This window comes from Lutra lutra, chromosome 10, assembly GCF_902655055.1.
Source record: "Lutra lutra chromosome 10, mLutLut1.2, whole genome shotgun sequence".
Lineage (NCBI taxonomy): Eukaryota > Metazoa > Chordata > Mammalia > Carnivora > Mustelidae > Lutra > Lutra lutra.
In genome coordinates this window covers 56,114,711-56,130,887 of record NC_062287.1, presented here as the reverse complement: position 1 = coordinate 56,130,887, position 16,177 = coordinate 56,114,711, and the positions used below count along the sequence as shown (strand labels likewise).

At 44.5% G+C, this 16,177-nt stretch overlaps 1 protein-coding gene across 1 annotated transcript in view; it reads right to left on the bottom strand.

Annotated features, from left to right (window-relative positions):
- The window catches only part of C2CD3 (C2 domain containing 3 centriole elongation regulator), a 144,084-nt gene that overhangs the window by 13,183 nt on the left and 114,724 nt on the right, over nucleotides 1-16,177 (bottom strand). The window contains 4 exon segments of the mRNA XM_047690348.1: nucleotides 3,477-3,594; nucleotides 7,663-8,584; nucleotides 11,698-11,915; nucleotides 15,207-15,368. Of these exon segments, the coding sequence (XP_047546304.1) occupies nucleotides 3,477-3,594; nucleotides 7,663-8,584; nucleotides 11,698-11,915; nucleotides 15,207-15,368 (1,420 nt within the window).

The window sequence follows — 16,177 nt, the reverse complement described above, 5'->3', positions numbered from 1 at the left end:
TTGGCTCAGGTCATGATCCCAGGGTCCTGGGATCAAGCCCCACATTGGGCTCTCTGCTCTGCAGGGAGCCTGCTTCCTCCTCTCTTTCTCTGCCTGCCTCTCTGCCTATTTGTGATCTCTGTCAAATAAATAAATAAGGGGCACCTGGGTGGCTCAGTGGGTTAAAGCCTCTGCCTTCAGCTCAGGTCATGATCCTAGGGTCCTGGGATCGAGCCCCACATCGGGCTCTCTGCTCCGCGGGGAGCCTGCTTCCTCCTCTTTCTCTGCCTGCCTCTCTGCCTACTTGTGATCTCTGTCAAATAAATAAAATCTTAAATAAATAAATAAATAAATAAATAAATAAAATGAAATAAAATATATTTAAGTGGGAAGGAGGAGCAACATGGCGGAGGAGTAGGAGACCTAAATTTCGTTGGGTCCCAGGAATTCAGCTAGATAATTATCAAACCATTCTGAACACCTATGAACTCAAAAAGATATCGAAGAAAAGAATAGCAGCAATTCTAGGAATAGAAAAGTGACCACTTTCTGGAAGGTAGGATGTTCAGAGAAGTGAATCTGAGGCGATATATGGGAAGACAGATCATGGTGGGGAGGGGCCAGCTCCTGGCAAGCAATAGAACAGAGGAGCACAGAGTCGCAACTTTTATAGGTCTCCTCCACTGAGGGATGCTGCTCCAGAGGCGAAGTGGGGAGTGGAGCCCTTGCTGAGACAATGTGGTCTCAGGTCCCTTGGGGCCACAGAAAGACCAGGGGTACATGAGTGCGGCAGAGCTCCCGGGTGTTGGAGCGGGTAAGCTGGCTGCAAAGATGGAGCTGAGGAGTGGGCTCTCAGCTCAGGGTTGCCATAAACCATGATTCCCAGCACAGTCGGTTCACTGCTCTTTGAGCAGGGACCCCACAAGTGGCAGGTCCAGAGAGACCCACCCCCTTCCTCCCCAGAAGGAGGGGTGCGGGAGCGTGCTGCAGAAATTGGCTGGGTTTGGAGACTCCAAATAGGGCTGTGTGCCAGAGACAGACAATCTGGAAGAAATGGATGCATTCCTAGGGACATATAAACTGCCAAAACTGAACCAGGAAGAAATAGAAAACCTGAACAGACCCATAACCAACAAGGAAATTGAAGTAATCAAAAATCTCCTAACAAACAAGCCCAGGGCCAGATGGCTACCCAGGGGAATTCTACCAAACATTTAAAGAAGAATTAATACCTTTTCTCCCGAAACTGTTCCAAAAAATAGAAATGGAAGGAAAACTTCCAAACTCATTTTATGAGGTCAGCATTACCTTGGATCCCCAAACCAGAGAAAGACCCTATTAAAAAGGAAAATTACAGACCAATCTCCCTGATGAACATGGATGCAAAAATTCTCACCAAAGTACTAGCCAATAGGATCCAATAGTACATTAAAAGGATTATTCGCCCTGACCAAGTGGGATTTACTCCTGGCTGCATGGTTGGTTCAACATCGTGCAAATCAATCAATGTGATATAATACATTAATAAAAGAAAGAAGAAGAACCATATGATACTCTCAATAGATGTTAAAAAAGCATTTGACAAAGTACAGCATCCATTCTTGATCAAAGCTCTTCACAGTGTAGGGATAGAGGGTACATACCTCAATATCATAAAAGCCATCTATGAAAAACCCACAGTGAATATCATTCCCAATGGGGAAAAACTAAGAGCTTTTTCCCCGAAGGTCAGGAACTGGCAGGGCTGTCCACTGTCATTACTGCTATTCAACATAGTACTAGAAGTCCTAGCCTCAGCAATCAGACAACAAAAAGAAATAAAAGGCATCCAATTCGGCAAAGAAGTCAAATTCTCACTCTTTGCAGATGATATGATACTTCATGTGGAAAACCCAAAAGACTCCACTTCAAAACTGTAAGAACTCATATAGGAATTCAGCAAAGTGTCAGAATATAAAATCAATGCACAGAAATCAGTTGCATTTCTATACACCAACAGCAAGACAGAAGAAAGAGAAATTAAGGAGTCGATCCCATTTACAATTGCACCCCAAACCATAAGATACCTAGGAATAAACCTAACCAAAGAGGCAAACAATCTGTACTCAGAAATCTATAGAGTACTCATGAAAGAAACTGAAAAACATTCCATGCTCATGGTTTGGAAGAACAAATATTGTGAAATATATATAGTGTATATGCTACCTAAAGCAATTACACATTTAACACAATCCCTATCAAAATACCATCAATGTTTTCCAAAGAAATGGAACAAATAATCCTAAAATTTATAGGGAACCAGAAAAGACCCCAAATAGCCAGAGGAATGTTGAAAAAGAAAACCGAAGTTGGCGGCATCACAATTCCAGACTTTAAGCAGCTCTGTTACAAAGCTGTAATCATCAAGACAGTATGGCACTTTCACAAAAACAGACACAGATCAGTGGAAGAGAACAGAGAGCCTGAATTCTGTGGTCAACTAATCTTTGACAAAGCAGGAAAGAATGTCCAATGGAAAAAAACAGCCTCTTCAATAAATGGTGTTGGGAAAATTGGACAGCCGCATGCAGAAGAATGAAACTGGACCATTTCCTTACACCACACACAAAAATAGACCCAAAATAGATTAAAGACATCAATGTGAGATAGGAATCCATCAAAATCCTTGAGGAGAACACAGGCAGCAACGTCTTCGACCTCAGCTGCAGCAACTTCTTCCTAGAAACATCACCAAAGACAAGGGAAGCAAGGGCAAAAATGAACTACTGGGATTTAATCAAGATCAAAAGCTTTTTTTGCACAGCAAAGGAAACAGTCAACAAACTAAAAGACAACCAATAGAATGGGAGAAGATATTTGCAAATGATGTAGCAGATAAAGGGCTAGTATCCAAAATCTATAAAAAATTTATCAAACTCAACACCCAAAGAATAAATAATCCAATCAAGAAATAGGCAGAGGATCTGAACAGATATTTTGCCACAGAAGACATCCAGATGGCCAACAAACACATGAAAAAGTGCTCAACATCACTCGGCGTTAGAGAAATATAAATCAAAACCACAGTGAGATACCACCTCACACCAGTCAGAATGGCTAAAATTGATAAGTCAGGAAACGACAGGTGTTGGCCAGGATGCAGAGAAACGGGAACCCTCCTACACTGGATAAAACATGTACCTCATTAGGTTGCTGAATAGCACCTTAATACAAGGTGCTTTGAACAGTGCCCAGCAAGCACCACCATGACCGCCATCTTTCAGCTTAAACACCGCCTCCTCTTTACACGTTTACTCTTCCTCATTTTGTGCCTAGTTCACCCCAGATGAGCTCCTTGTGTACCACTGGGCCTTCAGAATATGCTCAGCACAAGCCTGGAGACTGACGATTGCTGCTGCCTTTTCAGGAAGCTGGCCCAGGGCAGCTCTGCATTCTGCACATGCTTTCATGGAAGAGCTGAGGACTCTAGGGGAGGGAGGTCAGCTGGCTGTTCTTACCTGATCTGTTGCGGCTGGTGGTGGCACAGCTGCAGAGAGTGAGAGCATCCGCAGGGAGGCCTCCAACTGCTGGGGAGGCAAAAAGAAGTTGGGTACCACAATGGGCTGTGGTAGTGGCCTAGATGGTAGTTAAGGGACACAATTACCTAGAAATCTCCCCCCTTGCCAGACTGGCATCTCCCCTGGGCTTAGTCACCCCCACTCAGTTCCTCCAACTTATTCTTGGCCATGAAACCTCTGCTCCAGTGGTGCCTTCTGCCTGGAAGACCCTGCCCACCCCTAACAAATCAGTCTATACTTTCTGCAAGTGTTAGTTAAAATAATTCCTCCTCTTGGAAGCCTCTCCTAAAGTCAGCCTCTCCTAAAGTCATTGTGATTCCTGCAGTCTGCAACACAAGATACTGCTTGTTTTTACTCTGCTATTAGTCTTGATTTGTTTCAGTATTCCTTCCAGAAACTTCTCAAAGGCAAGGGCAGTTTCCATCAGTTACCTCACTACTTCCCTAGAGCCCTGTTTGAGGCTGATAGGCAGCAACATTTCAATTTGCTTTTTCATTTTCATTCAACTTGCTGAGGACCTGCTGACCCAAAACTGACCTGTTAGAAGTCCAACAGGGTCAGGGTGGAAAGGCGGCTTCAAGGGCAGTGTCCTGCCAGTTGCAACACCCAGGAATGAGGACTCTACACAAGGGGCTGTCTGTGGTACAACTTGTCTACCCGGTCTGCATCTGAACCCTAGAAGCAAGTACCACATCTTGTACTTCTCTGTATCCTCTGACTTAATCCAGTACTGTGCAAGAACACCGTGTTCCAAAAACATCTGTTCACTCAAAGCAATGATTCCATTTGGGAGGGGACTATTTTGGTGTTCTAATTTTTTTGTTTCTGTCCAATAAGCCAAATATGGTTCTGGTTCGAATTGGGTTTATCATGGTTCTTCCAGGCTAGACTTTGAACTCCAAGAGGGTAGAGATGATTGATCTCTTTTTCAGTCATATTCCTATCACCTAGCATAGTACCTGGGATATAGTAAGCGCTCAGTAAGTGTCTAATGAATGAATGAAATGCATCCTTTCCTGCTTTGGCTCAAATCCCTGACTTTTCTATAGAGAGGTGGAGGTGGAGGTGGAGACCCTGAAGGAGAGGAACCTTTTTACCCAAGCCTTTTTTAGAGGCCCAAGAGAAGCAGGATCTGGCTGCTCTGACTACTGGGGACTCTGCCAGTTAGCTGATGCTGTGGGGAAGGAAAAGCTTTGCTATGAGGGGTCACGGATGTGTCTGAAGCTCCAAAGCTCCCCATCTCAGCCACTTTTTAGACAGTGACTTCGGGAAAATTCATTTTTTTGCACCTATTTTTTCACCTGGTTATAGCAATGGTCTCTTTTGAGGATTACATGACTTTATAGATGCAAGTGCTTAGAGCAGTGCCTGACATATCAAGTGTTCACTCAACATCAGCTATTCTTATTTTCCTGGTTCATGGGGAAAAGGTGCCTATTCTCACTGTCCTTACCCCTCAGGTTCCCTGCCACTGAAGTCTGCCTTCTGTTCCCACCTCTGCACCGTCCTCCTCAACGCTAATGCCACCATCAGTCCACATTCTACAGGACCTGTCTAAAGTGTCAGAGCACTGACCACTACTTCTCCCCGAAACTCTGCTCCCGCACGGCCTCTGTCCTGCTTTTCCATCTCCAACCAGCTCTTCTCTGCCTCCTCTGTGGCATGTCTTATTCGGCGCTTACAGCTGGGGGCTCCTTGGGGCTCCATCTTGTGTGTGTGCTTCTCCGTTTCCACGCTCTCCCTGCTGCCCTCATCTGTTTTCAGAGGCACTTACCTTTATAGCTGGTGTCCTCCAGGATGTCTTACAGGCACACATGTCCCAAGTGGAAATGTGCCCCTCCCCCACAAACTGTCTTTTTGTGCTATTCCCTATCCAGTCAATCACCTCGCTTACCTAGCAACTTGTGACAGAACTCTCGAAGCCATCCTATTTCCTTCTTCCTCTTCCCTGCCCCTATCTAATTCTCCAATCTATGCCTCTCCTCTTCACCATAAAGCAGACTATGCTTTAGGTCACACTTAATCTTTTATTACTATTGCAAGTTTCCCACCTTGTCTCCTTGTTTCTGGCCTTCCCTTCATCTAACCCATCATCCACCCTCTACTTTGCTAATACGTAAACCTGACCAATCACATTCCTGCTTGCTTACCAGTTAATATTTACTGAACACTATGTACCAGGCACTTTGCTAGGTAGTTTACACTGTTAATTGACTTTTCACAATAATCCCACAAGAGAAGTACTATTAGTAGCTCTGTTTTAAAGATAAGGACACTGAAGTTTAACTTGGTTACAGGATAGAGTCCAACCACCTTAGCCGGGCATAAAGGGCTCTCAGAGGTAGCCCTGCCTCACCTCTCACCATTCCACATACCTCTGGGCTCTACCCAGAGTGAACCACTGCCCACAGGCCAGGCTCTTTCACCTGGCTATGCCTCTGGACACGCAGTTCACTGTGACTAGATCTTCTCTCCCCTCTGCCTACAGAATGCCTATTCATCTTTGAGGTCCAGCTCTACTGTCTCACTGGGATGCCTCCAAACAGTATTACAAGAGCTTCTTCCTCTTGTTCCCTAGCATTCTGTCCATGTTTCATCACAGCACTTAGAATGAGAAACTGTATCACTGCCTGTCCCTGCCTCATAAGGGGAACTTCTGGAGTAAGGTCTATTTCAAATCTGTTTTTTCAGTAGCAGCACACAGCCTGGCAACACCCATTTTTGATGAATTACTACTTGGGAAGGTCCAAATTAGAGCAGTATCCTTAGTATCTGGGCACAAGTGACTGCTCCAGCACAGACCATATGCGTTCTGAGCACAAGTTAACTGGCTGTAAAGGCAGCAGTGTCAGAAGCCAGGAAGGAACTCCATTGGAGGTGGTCTGGTTTCAGTGTCAGACTCCAGCCATTTCACGGTTTCAGTCTTTTCTGAGTCCCCATCGCCTGCCTACCCTTTAGTTTCTCTCTGCTCTGCAACACAAATCACATTTATGTAGTGGGTACTCATTTAATTTCCTCAAGAATCAGTCTGACTTGATTTTCTCAAGAATCCTGTGAAATTACGATAGTTCAATTCAGTCTATATTTACTGATCCCTCCTCTGTGCTATGTTTGGTGCAGGGGATACAGGAAAAGACAAGGTCCCTGACCTACCTGGGCAGTGTACAGTCTGATGTCTCCATCGTGTAGGGAAAGAAACTGAGGCTCAGAAAGGTTAAATTATAGGTCTGACTTCACAGGGTCTAGAAGGGTAAAAAACAGGCCCCCTGGCTTCTGGGAGAGAAAGATCTCTTCGTAAAACAGCCTCCTTCACCAGCACCTGCGCAGTAACCCCTGCTTACTGTGGGGATGCTGGCGGCGCTGATCTGATTGGCGGGTTAGGCAACAAACCTGAGGGCTGTCAATGGTCCTAAGTGATTTCTTTTTCCCATAACATGCTCATATGTGTTTCAAAGCAGGAACAGGGGGAATGTTAGGTATCCCTTCCCCCCTCAACACTGCCATTCTGGAGGGGGAGGGAGGGTTGGGCAAGTACATTTCAACTGTGCCCTCTTCCTCTCTCCTTTTCCCTATCACTTGCATTTCTTATAAAAAAAAATAATTAGGCAAGTTACTATAAATTTGAGCCTCAGCTTCCCTACATGCAAAATAGAAATGATAATACTGACCTTCTAGACTTATGAAGAGTGAATGAAAAAATTATGTAAAGTGCCTGGCCCATAGTAAATGCTTAATCAGTGCTGGTACTCTCCTTTCACCTCTCTCTGCACCCTCCACTTTGATTTCACCTGAGATTAATGGTCTCATTCCTTACATCCAGAATCCTACCTTCAAATGTAAAATACCCAATAGACTGATCCAGTGAATCAGGCTGGGCTAGGTTAATGAATGTGCTACCAATACTTACACCCAACTCAAAGCATCATGCTTCAAGGGCGGATATTAATAGTAGCACCTTAAAGCCTTGGTGAGTATTCTGAAGGAAGAGGCTTCCTGTACCTCCCAGTGCATTACATGAGGAAGGCCACTGCCCCCACTCACACACACGCTAGGCTAGCCAAGTGCCAGTATCCAAAATGCCTACAAATGACTTAAGGGGCTACTTCTGGGAAATACCAAAGGATACAGGAGGCTCTGCCTCGTGGACACCTCTGTTCCAGACGTTGCCTGGTTCTGCCTGATGTCAGAGCAGTTGATAGGTAGTTCCCGATGGCTTTCCTTCCTGCTCCGGGAGGCTAGGTGGAGAGGGAATTTCTCGAAGCTATCAGCGGAGTCACTTAGTTCACTGGAGGCAGCTTCATTCTCAGTCTGGGCCTCTAGTCTGGGCTCCTGGCCCTGATTTGCTCTTGGCGAGCTCAGTCCAACAGAGGTGTTGCTCTGCTGGGCTCCTGAGACAGTCACTTGTGAGACGAGATGAGGGTCTGCTGAAGCAGGCTCTCCATCCCTAGAGTGAGAAGCCTCACCCTCACAAGCAATAAGACTTTGGCTAGAAGAACCCTGCCCAAGCAGGTGGGGCTGGACTGCCCTTCCTGGACTGGACAGAGGGCTACTTTTGCCCTTGAGCTCGTCTGTGGGGAAATGCTTTGAAGAAGAACAAGAAGGGCCTTCCCTATGCACCTCATTAGGGTGAAGGCTGATGACCTCACTTGTGTCTGACATGAAACTGGACCAAGGGCTAGTTTTGTCTGTCACGGTGGTGATATCATTGAGGGTCCTGGGCTCAATGATGTCTTCTTCATATTCCTCATCACTGTAGGCTGGGCCTGCCTCAGTTTCTTCACTGCTTTGCATCCTTGTAATAGGTACTGTGTGCACCAGGGACTCATGGAGAATTCCTCTTCCACTTGAAGTCTCTTCAAGAGTAGGGCGAGTTAAGGGGCTTCTGCCCTCATCCAGAGCTCTTGCCAATGGCAGTTCTGGAGTTGTGCTTCGCTCCTCCATGACCATTGTGTCCTGAGCATCTGGTAGGGTGGGAACCTCTCCACTTCTACTCTTGGCTCGGTGAGAATTCAAAGATGCTTGAGTATTCTTGGTGATAGTCTGCAGATCTGAACAGCAACAGATATCTTACTACAAGGTAGGGCCACAGACCACTCAATTTTCCCATGCTAGGCTCTAGTTTCAGATGTATTCTTGCAATCAGACTTTGAACAAATCTTACATTAATCCACCCGAGTCAGTGAAACTATATTCAAGGCAGTATACAATTTCTAGCACTTTATTCTAACATCAGAGGACCAAAATCTAATCTGTTTATAGTTGTGGTTACATCTGTGGAAAGGCTTTCAGCGACTATGCTCATGCTCAGGAATTCTTGGGAGCTAGGAGTCCTGGCGGGCATGTTCATGCTTCCATTTACTTCAGTAATTACCTATATTAAAAATCAAAATGAGATTTGATGACAGTTATCAGAACTATATATTTTACTTGGAAAATAAAACCAAGTCATCTGTTACCCAAATGGTAAGGCAGGGGAGGTTTACAGAGAAAACAGAGGCAGCATGGTGTGTGGAAAGAGCAGAGACTTTGGGGGCCGGTCAGTCTTGGGTTCAAATCTCTACTGTCACTTGGCAACTTTTTGGTCATGAGCAAACTATCCTCTCTGAACCTGTTTATCTTTAAAATGTGATTAACAGGGGCGTGGGGGATGGGGTAGTCAGGTGTTGGGTATTAAGGAGGGCATGTGTGGTGATGAGTACTGGGTGTTACACGCAACTAATGAATTGTTGAACATTACACCAAAAACTAATGATATACTATCTATGCTGGCTAACTGAATAAAAATAAATAAAAATTAAAAAAAATGTGATTAACATCACCCTTTGCACAGGGTTATGGTAAAGAATACATGCGATAAATGGGCATAAGTGGTATGGGACATGTATAAACAATAAATAGAAGTTACCAGTCATTTCAAATGGTTTTGCAATTAAATGGGAGGGAATAAATCAATAGGCTTAGTAAATGGTTTGTTTGCATGGTTATTTAAGAAGAAAAGGGAGGGGCGCCTGGGTGGCTCAGTGGGTTAGGCCGCTGCCTTCGGCTCAGGTCATGATCTCAGGGTCCTGGGATCGAGTCCCGCATCGGGCTCTCTGCTCAGCAAGAAGCCTGCTTCCCTCTCTCTCTCTCTCTGCCTTCCTCTCCTTCTACTTGTGATCTCTCTCTGTCAAATAAATAAATAAAATCTTTGAAGAAAAAAAAAAAAAAAAAAAAAAAAAAAAAAAAAAAAAAAAAAGAAGAAAAGGGAAATGTGACTCCTGGAGTATGGGGTGATAGCTCCCTCACAGCACCTAATGGGAATCTTCAGCCTACCTGAGGTGTTGGCTGAATTTAATACATTAACAATTGTCATGTCTCAAAGGGGAGTAGATGTATGAAAACGGAACATCCCTAACTGCAAACAGGAAGAGGAACCAGGAAGCAGGATAGTTAATCCTGATACCCTTGCCTAAACTATCCTTTCTGTCTTGGAGCAGTTTTTCTGCTTTTTATAAACCAGCCCATCCTTCAAGGCCCTGCTCTATTGCACCTCCTCCAGGAAGCCTTCCCAGGTGTATCATCTATGGGATGGCTAAACAGTGTTGTTCTATAAAGAAGCACTTAAGACGCGATTGTGTATATTTCCCCCATCAGATTGTGAGCTTCTCAAAGGCAGAGACCATGTGTCTGATTCATGTTGCATTTTTAGAGTCCAGCAAAGGACCTGGCACATAGATGTGGCATAAATGCGATCTCTACTCAGTTAACTCACTCTCAAGCTTCACTTGTATCTACTTGTTTAGTGACTTCTTCAAAAGTGTACTGAGACGTGATGGAGGCTGGAGGAGTTTATTCATTTAAACTGTTTTCTTCGATCTAATCATCTCTCTCATTCACTCTCCTCTTTTAATATACCCATTTAAGGGGTTGCCAATCTGCTTTCACCTTTACTCCAAACAAGCCTCCCTCTGTTTTGCTTTTATGCTTTCTTTCTAGGAGGCAGTTTCTTCAGTTGACTATAGAATGTATGCCTGATGAAAGCAAAGACAATTCCTGTCTTGTCCACCACTTTATCCTCCTAGAACTTGTAACACACAGTGCCTGGCATAGTTGCTGCTCAGTAAATAGATGACTGAATATTTCCAAGCAAGTAGAAGCCAAATATAGCATGTACCTCTGGAGCCCTGGCTACCAACAGGTCAGCTCTCTGAGCAAGAGGACAGGAAAGAGGTTTGTACCTAATATCAACCATGGTGGCTGCTCTCCCCTTTAAACAAAGAAAACTGAACTTACTAATCCCTGTGTACAATATGCATCTCTTCCTTGAACAAAAATGACACCCAAGTGATGGCTAAAGATACTGATCTAATTGTTTTCTCACAACTCCCCAAACTGATATTTGAGCTCCCAGGTCTTAACCCTGCATTCTGACTCAAGAGAAAGGAGTAAGACCCAGGTGATTTTTTATATGTTCAGGCAAGTTTGAGAAATACTTGTTCTGCAACAGGATCTGGGCTGTACAGTGGAATTATGTGGGAGTTATGAACACTGATGCCTGGGTCCCACCTTCAGAGATCTGTTGCAACTAACCTATGGTGCAGCCTGGGCATCTGAATTTGAAAAGTTTCCTCAAGAACCCCAATATGCAGCCAAGGTGAGGAGCACCGCTTTACGGGGTTTTTTGATGGGTCGACTACGGACCACTAACATCTAGAGTCATACGAGGTACCTGCTAAATATGCAGACTTCTGCCTTCTGAGAATTACAATTTTAAATAAATCTATAGTTGGTTTTTCCCTGAAAACAGGGTTGCACAAGCTTAAGAACTGCTACTGAAGAACTCACCTAATCCACTCTTGTCTTTTTTTTTTTGGCTGGGGAAACCTCAAGAAGGGAAAGGGGTCAGGGTAAACAGTGTCAAATAGCAAGCCTGTGCCAGCAAGCCACCAAAGACCTGACTTGGGTCTCCTGCCTCTCAGTCTGATGCTATTTCCACTTCACATGTTTCTGTGCCATGCTTCTACATCTCTCCTTCCAGAAGGAAGACAGTAAGTAAATCAGATAGGGAAAGCTGTTGGTCTCTATTTGTCATGGGGGCTTATCTGAGGGCAGATGTTCAAATGCTTTTTGACTAGGCACCCAGGGAGCATAACTGCTCAACAAGAAGGGCCCTGAGCCATACCCGTGATTAAGGAGCTGACTTGCAACACCAGGTTATTGGATTTCTCCAGGATGCACTGGCTCTCTGGGTCTAGGCTGCTGTCTCCAGGTCCACAATGATCCCTGTGGCTCTCCTGACATTGCAAGATGTTATGAGTCTGAGGACTGAGGGGCAGTAAAGGCTTGGAGAGCTTCTGACTGAAGTACTGCTGGATCTGATCTAGCTCATTCAGATTCCTCCTGTAAAAAAAGGGAGAAGACCAAAGGGTCATTCACTGGGATTACAAACATCTTTGCATTTCCCTGACAGTCCACTGCTTCCCAGGACTTTAGTACTTCCAGTACTTCACTTGGTCTATTAACACTAGGACTGACCCTGCCCTCCCTCTCCAATCCATCAATTCATCCTTTACCAGACTATGATCCTGCTGCTCAAGATAACTTTCCTTCCTTCTGTCTGGCTAATGAGATTCCTCTTCTGATGTCCAGTAAAACCCCCACCTCCTGTAGGGAAGGAACCATTCTTGACTACCATTCATGCCTAGTCTTCACATCCTCTTACTCTGACAGAGGAAGGCCTTACTCTGGACTAACACTGGCCTTTGCTACTCAACAACCATACCCAATCCTTCAAGTAAGTGACCTCTCCTAGCAAGTCTTCCCTGAACCTCTAAACTGGGTTAAGAGGTCCCCTTTTGTGCTCCACAGTTCTGTACTCTCCAATCATATCCATTTCCCCTGAGGTACTATGAGCTGTGTGCTGCTCCCTTTACATCTGCTGTACTCAGTGTAAGGCTTTCTCCATGATGATAGATGGGTTCTGTCCCAGCTGGGTTCATTTCGGCCTCACACCTCTGAATCCTGGAACCTGAGTTCAATCTATTCCCCTTGCTGTGTCCCTATGCTATTTAACTTTTAAAGTGCTTATATTTCTCCTTTCCAAAAGTCCATCAACCCAAATCCTTGGGCCACCTCTCCTTTGAACTCCTTCACTCTTGGCATCTCCATCAACCTTTTGTCTTAGATTTCCCCTTAGTTTTCTCATTACGTTTCAGTTTCCCAAACTAGGCCGTGAGCACTTGGTCATAGAAGACAGTATTTCAAACTTTTCTCTTTCTCTGGTTCACTCACTGTGCCTGGTGCAGTGGCAAAACACAGAAGCTAAGTACCTGTGAGGTAAACTGAAGGTCTCTCTATCCTTTGTTAGGAACTACAGTTTGCATGTCCTAGAGTCAAATTCAAATTAAATGAGGGAGCACAATGCTGATCCTTAATCTGTCACTAGAGACCACAACTCTCCAAATATGGTGGATTTACTTAGGTGTCTACATCTGGGTGTACATCATATGCTACCTGTAGCAGGAACATGCAAACAACTGAACCTGGTGGGACTTGAGAAAATGTGCAAACCCAGCTGGCCTTGTCAGAGATTCTGGGTATAGAACCTATTAACACTAAGCTGCAATTTTCTCATCTGTAAAAAGGTTTATTAATATTTGCTCTGCAGGCCTCATAGTATTGCTGCGACTCAAATGAAGCAGTTTTAGGGCTCTGTGAACCCAAGGAAGTCACGTGAAATTGGTATCTTGTTTCATCTCCACTGGGTAGGGAATTCATCTACTAGCAGTTTCCAAAATGTGGTTCTAGGTCTAGCAGCATCAGCATCGTCTGAGAGCTTATTAGAAATGCTAATTCTCAGGCACTAGCCTGGACCTACTGAATCAGGAACTGCATAGGTGGGTCCAGCAATCGCTGTTTTAACAAGCTCTTAGTGTGATTCTGAAAAGCACTCAATTTTGAGAACCACTGCTCTAGGGCAATGGTTTTATAGCCTGGCAATTTGGCCCCAAGAAGTCTTTTGGCAACGTGCGGAGACATTTTTGGTTGTTGCAGTCAGGGGAGGGGTGCTACTGGTATCTTGTGGAGAGAGGCCTAGGCTGCTGCTAAATATCCTACAACGCACAAGACAGGCCCTTACAGCAAAGCATCTGGCCCAAATGTCAGCGGTGCCGACACGGAGAGAAACTGCTCTAGGATGCAGGAGAACTTCATTCTCTCTTTTCTCAGTGAATGACCCAATAAAATGCAGCCACACTGTTAATGGTTTTACTTAAATAGCCTACAGTCTCTGGCTGAGAATCTAAAAGGAGAATCTGAACATACCACTTTCTTGTGATATAAAAATCTAAACAGTTTCCCATAGTCTATAGTGTGACTGTTCAATTCTTTTAACCCATGTTCCACCAATCAAAAACATTTTGCCACTTCTTTTCTGAGTTTGCTTTAGGAAACCAAATAATAGGTTAGTTTTTCCAAATACAAAATGTCAAATATTTTCCCCTCAACTTTACACATTCTCTTCCTCCCCTCCCCATCACTTTCCACTTGAGAATCATTCATTCTTAAAGTCCAAACTCCTAGCTAACATTTAAGGCACTTCAAGATGGCCCCACAGAACTTGTCCTGCTTTTTACTTTTTTTTTTTTTTTTTTTTTTAAAAGACTGATTGATTTGAGAGAGAGAGAGAGAGAGCGCATGGGAGTGGGGTGAGGGGCAGTGGGAAAGAATCTCTAGCAGTCTCCCAACAATGCACGGAGCCTGAAGTGGGGCTTGATCCCACAACCCAAGAAGTCATGACCTGAGCTGAAACCAAGAGTCGGACGCTCAACTGACTAGGCCCGTTGCTTTTTACATCTTATGCTCAGCTGTATCCTAACTGTACTGCTGGTATTCCTCAAACTTGACTTGCTGTTTCATCCCTCTGGGTCTTAGTATGTTTTCTGCATAGAATGTCTTTCAAATTCATTGACCTGCTCCTTCAAAGACCAGTTCAAGTGTGACTTCTTTAAATCTTCCCATGACCAACTTAGAATGTTACTTATTCCTCCATCTACCCTTGGCCAGAAAACCTGCAGCTCTTACCACACATCATTATAATTATCTGGTAACAGGCTATCTCCCCCTCTGGGAACGGCAGAGCCAGGATTGGAAGCCAAGGCTACTGGACTCTGAAGCCAAGACCTCAAAGCACCACACTTCTTACTACATAACCCAGGGGCTGACTCAGATGATCTATAATGGCCCCTTCTTCTCTGGCTCAGATGCTGACTAAATTAAGAAAGAGATAGGGAAACATTAACAGGACAGATGCTGGTCTGGAAGAATTCAGTGGTTGTGAGAAGACAGACAGTGGGCAGAATGAGGCTCTGTAATAACTTTAAAGTAGATAGGAAACTATATAGATGTGAGGTAGTTACTACGTTTAGTGAATAACCTCAAGTTCCTGTGTTACTAGGTGGACCAGTAATAGAACCCGTGAAGGAACGGAAGGCCCCATGCTTGAGAAAGGTTGATCTATGAGGAATCCCGAGAGGTTCCAGGGTCCAATTCAGCAATAACCTAGACAAAAGTCCCTCCTAAGCCTCTCAGGGCCGCGGCAGCGGACAGAAAAGCAGTCCTGCCAGCTGCCGCTGCCAGTTACCTTGTGCTTCACTATGGTTTCCTGTGTCTTTTCTCAGCACAGGGCCTTACCTGAGAGAAGTCAGAATGGAAGTACGGGAGGACAAAGGCAATGTGGTCAGTTTGTCATCACGTGGCAAAACCGCCTCTCCCTGCTGCAAGGATTCATGAAACCGGCGGATATTCTGCACATGCTCTTCATGGCGTGATGCCTGACTTCTTGTGGTACCACTTCTGTCAGGAATAAATGGGGCCAGAGTAAGAAATAAGAAAACTCCTAATGTGATAATCAACAAGTAACAAATAAAATGGCATTGCAAATCCATTCCTATTACCATGATTCTGGCTTGGATCACAACTATCTTCCAAATAATCTTGCTTTCAGTCTTACCCCTTTATTTTTCTCTCTCTTCTTTAATTCCAGTGTAGTTAACATACAGTGTTGTATTAGTTTCAGGTGTATAATAGAGTGATTTAACAATTCCGTACATTACTCAGTGCTCATCAAGATAAGTGTATTCTTAGTCCCCTTCAGGGTTTCACCCATCCCTCTACCCATCTCCCCTCTAGTAACAACAATCCGTTCTCTATAATTAAGAGTCGGCCTCTTGGTTTGTCTCTTTTCCCCTTTCGTTTGCTTTGTTTCTTACAGTCCACACAGGAGTGAAATATGCTATTCATCTCTGACTTATTTTTTTTTTAAAGATTTTATTTATTTGAGAGAGAGAGAGATCACAAGGAGGCAGAGAGGCAGGCAGAGAGAGAGGAGGAAGCAGGCTCCTTGCTGAGCAGAGAGCATGATGTGGGGCTCGATCCCAGGACCCTGAGATCATGACCTGAGCTGAAGGCACAGGCTTAATCCACTGAGCCACTCATGCACCCTATCTCTAACTTATTTTGCTCAGCATTATATACTCTGGATCCATCCATGTTGTTCCAACTGGCAAGATTTCATTCTTTTTAATGTTTGAATAATATTCCATTGTGTATGTGTGTGCATGCGTGCACACCCCCCCATCTTTATCCATTCATCTGTGAATGGA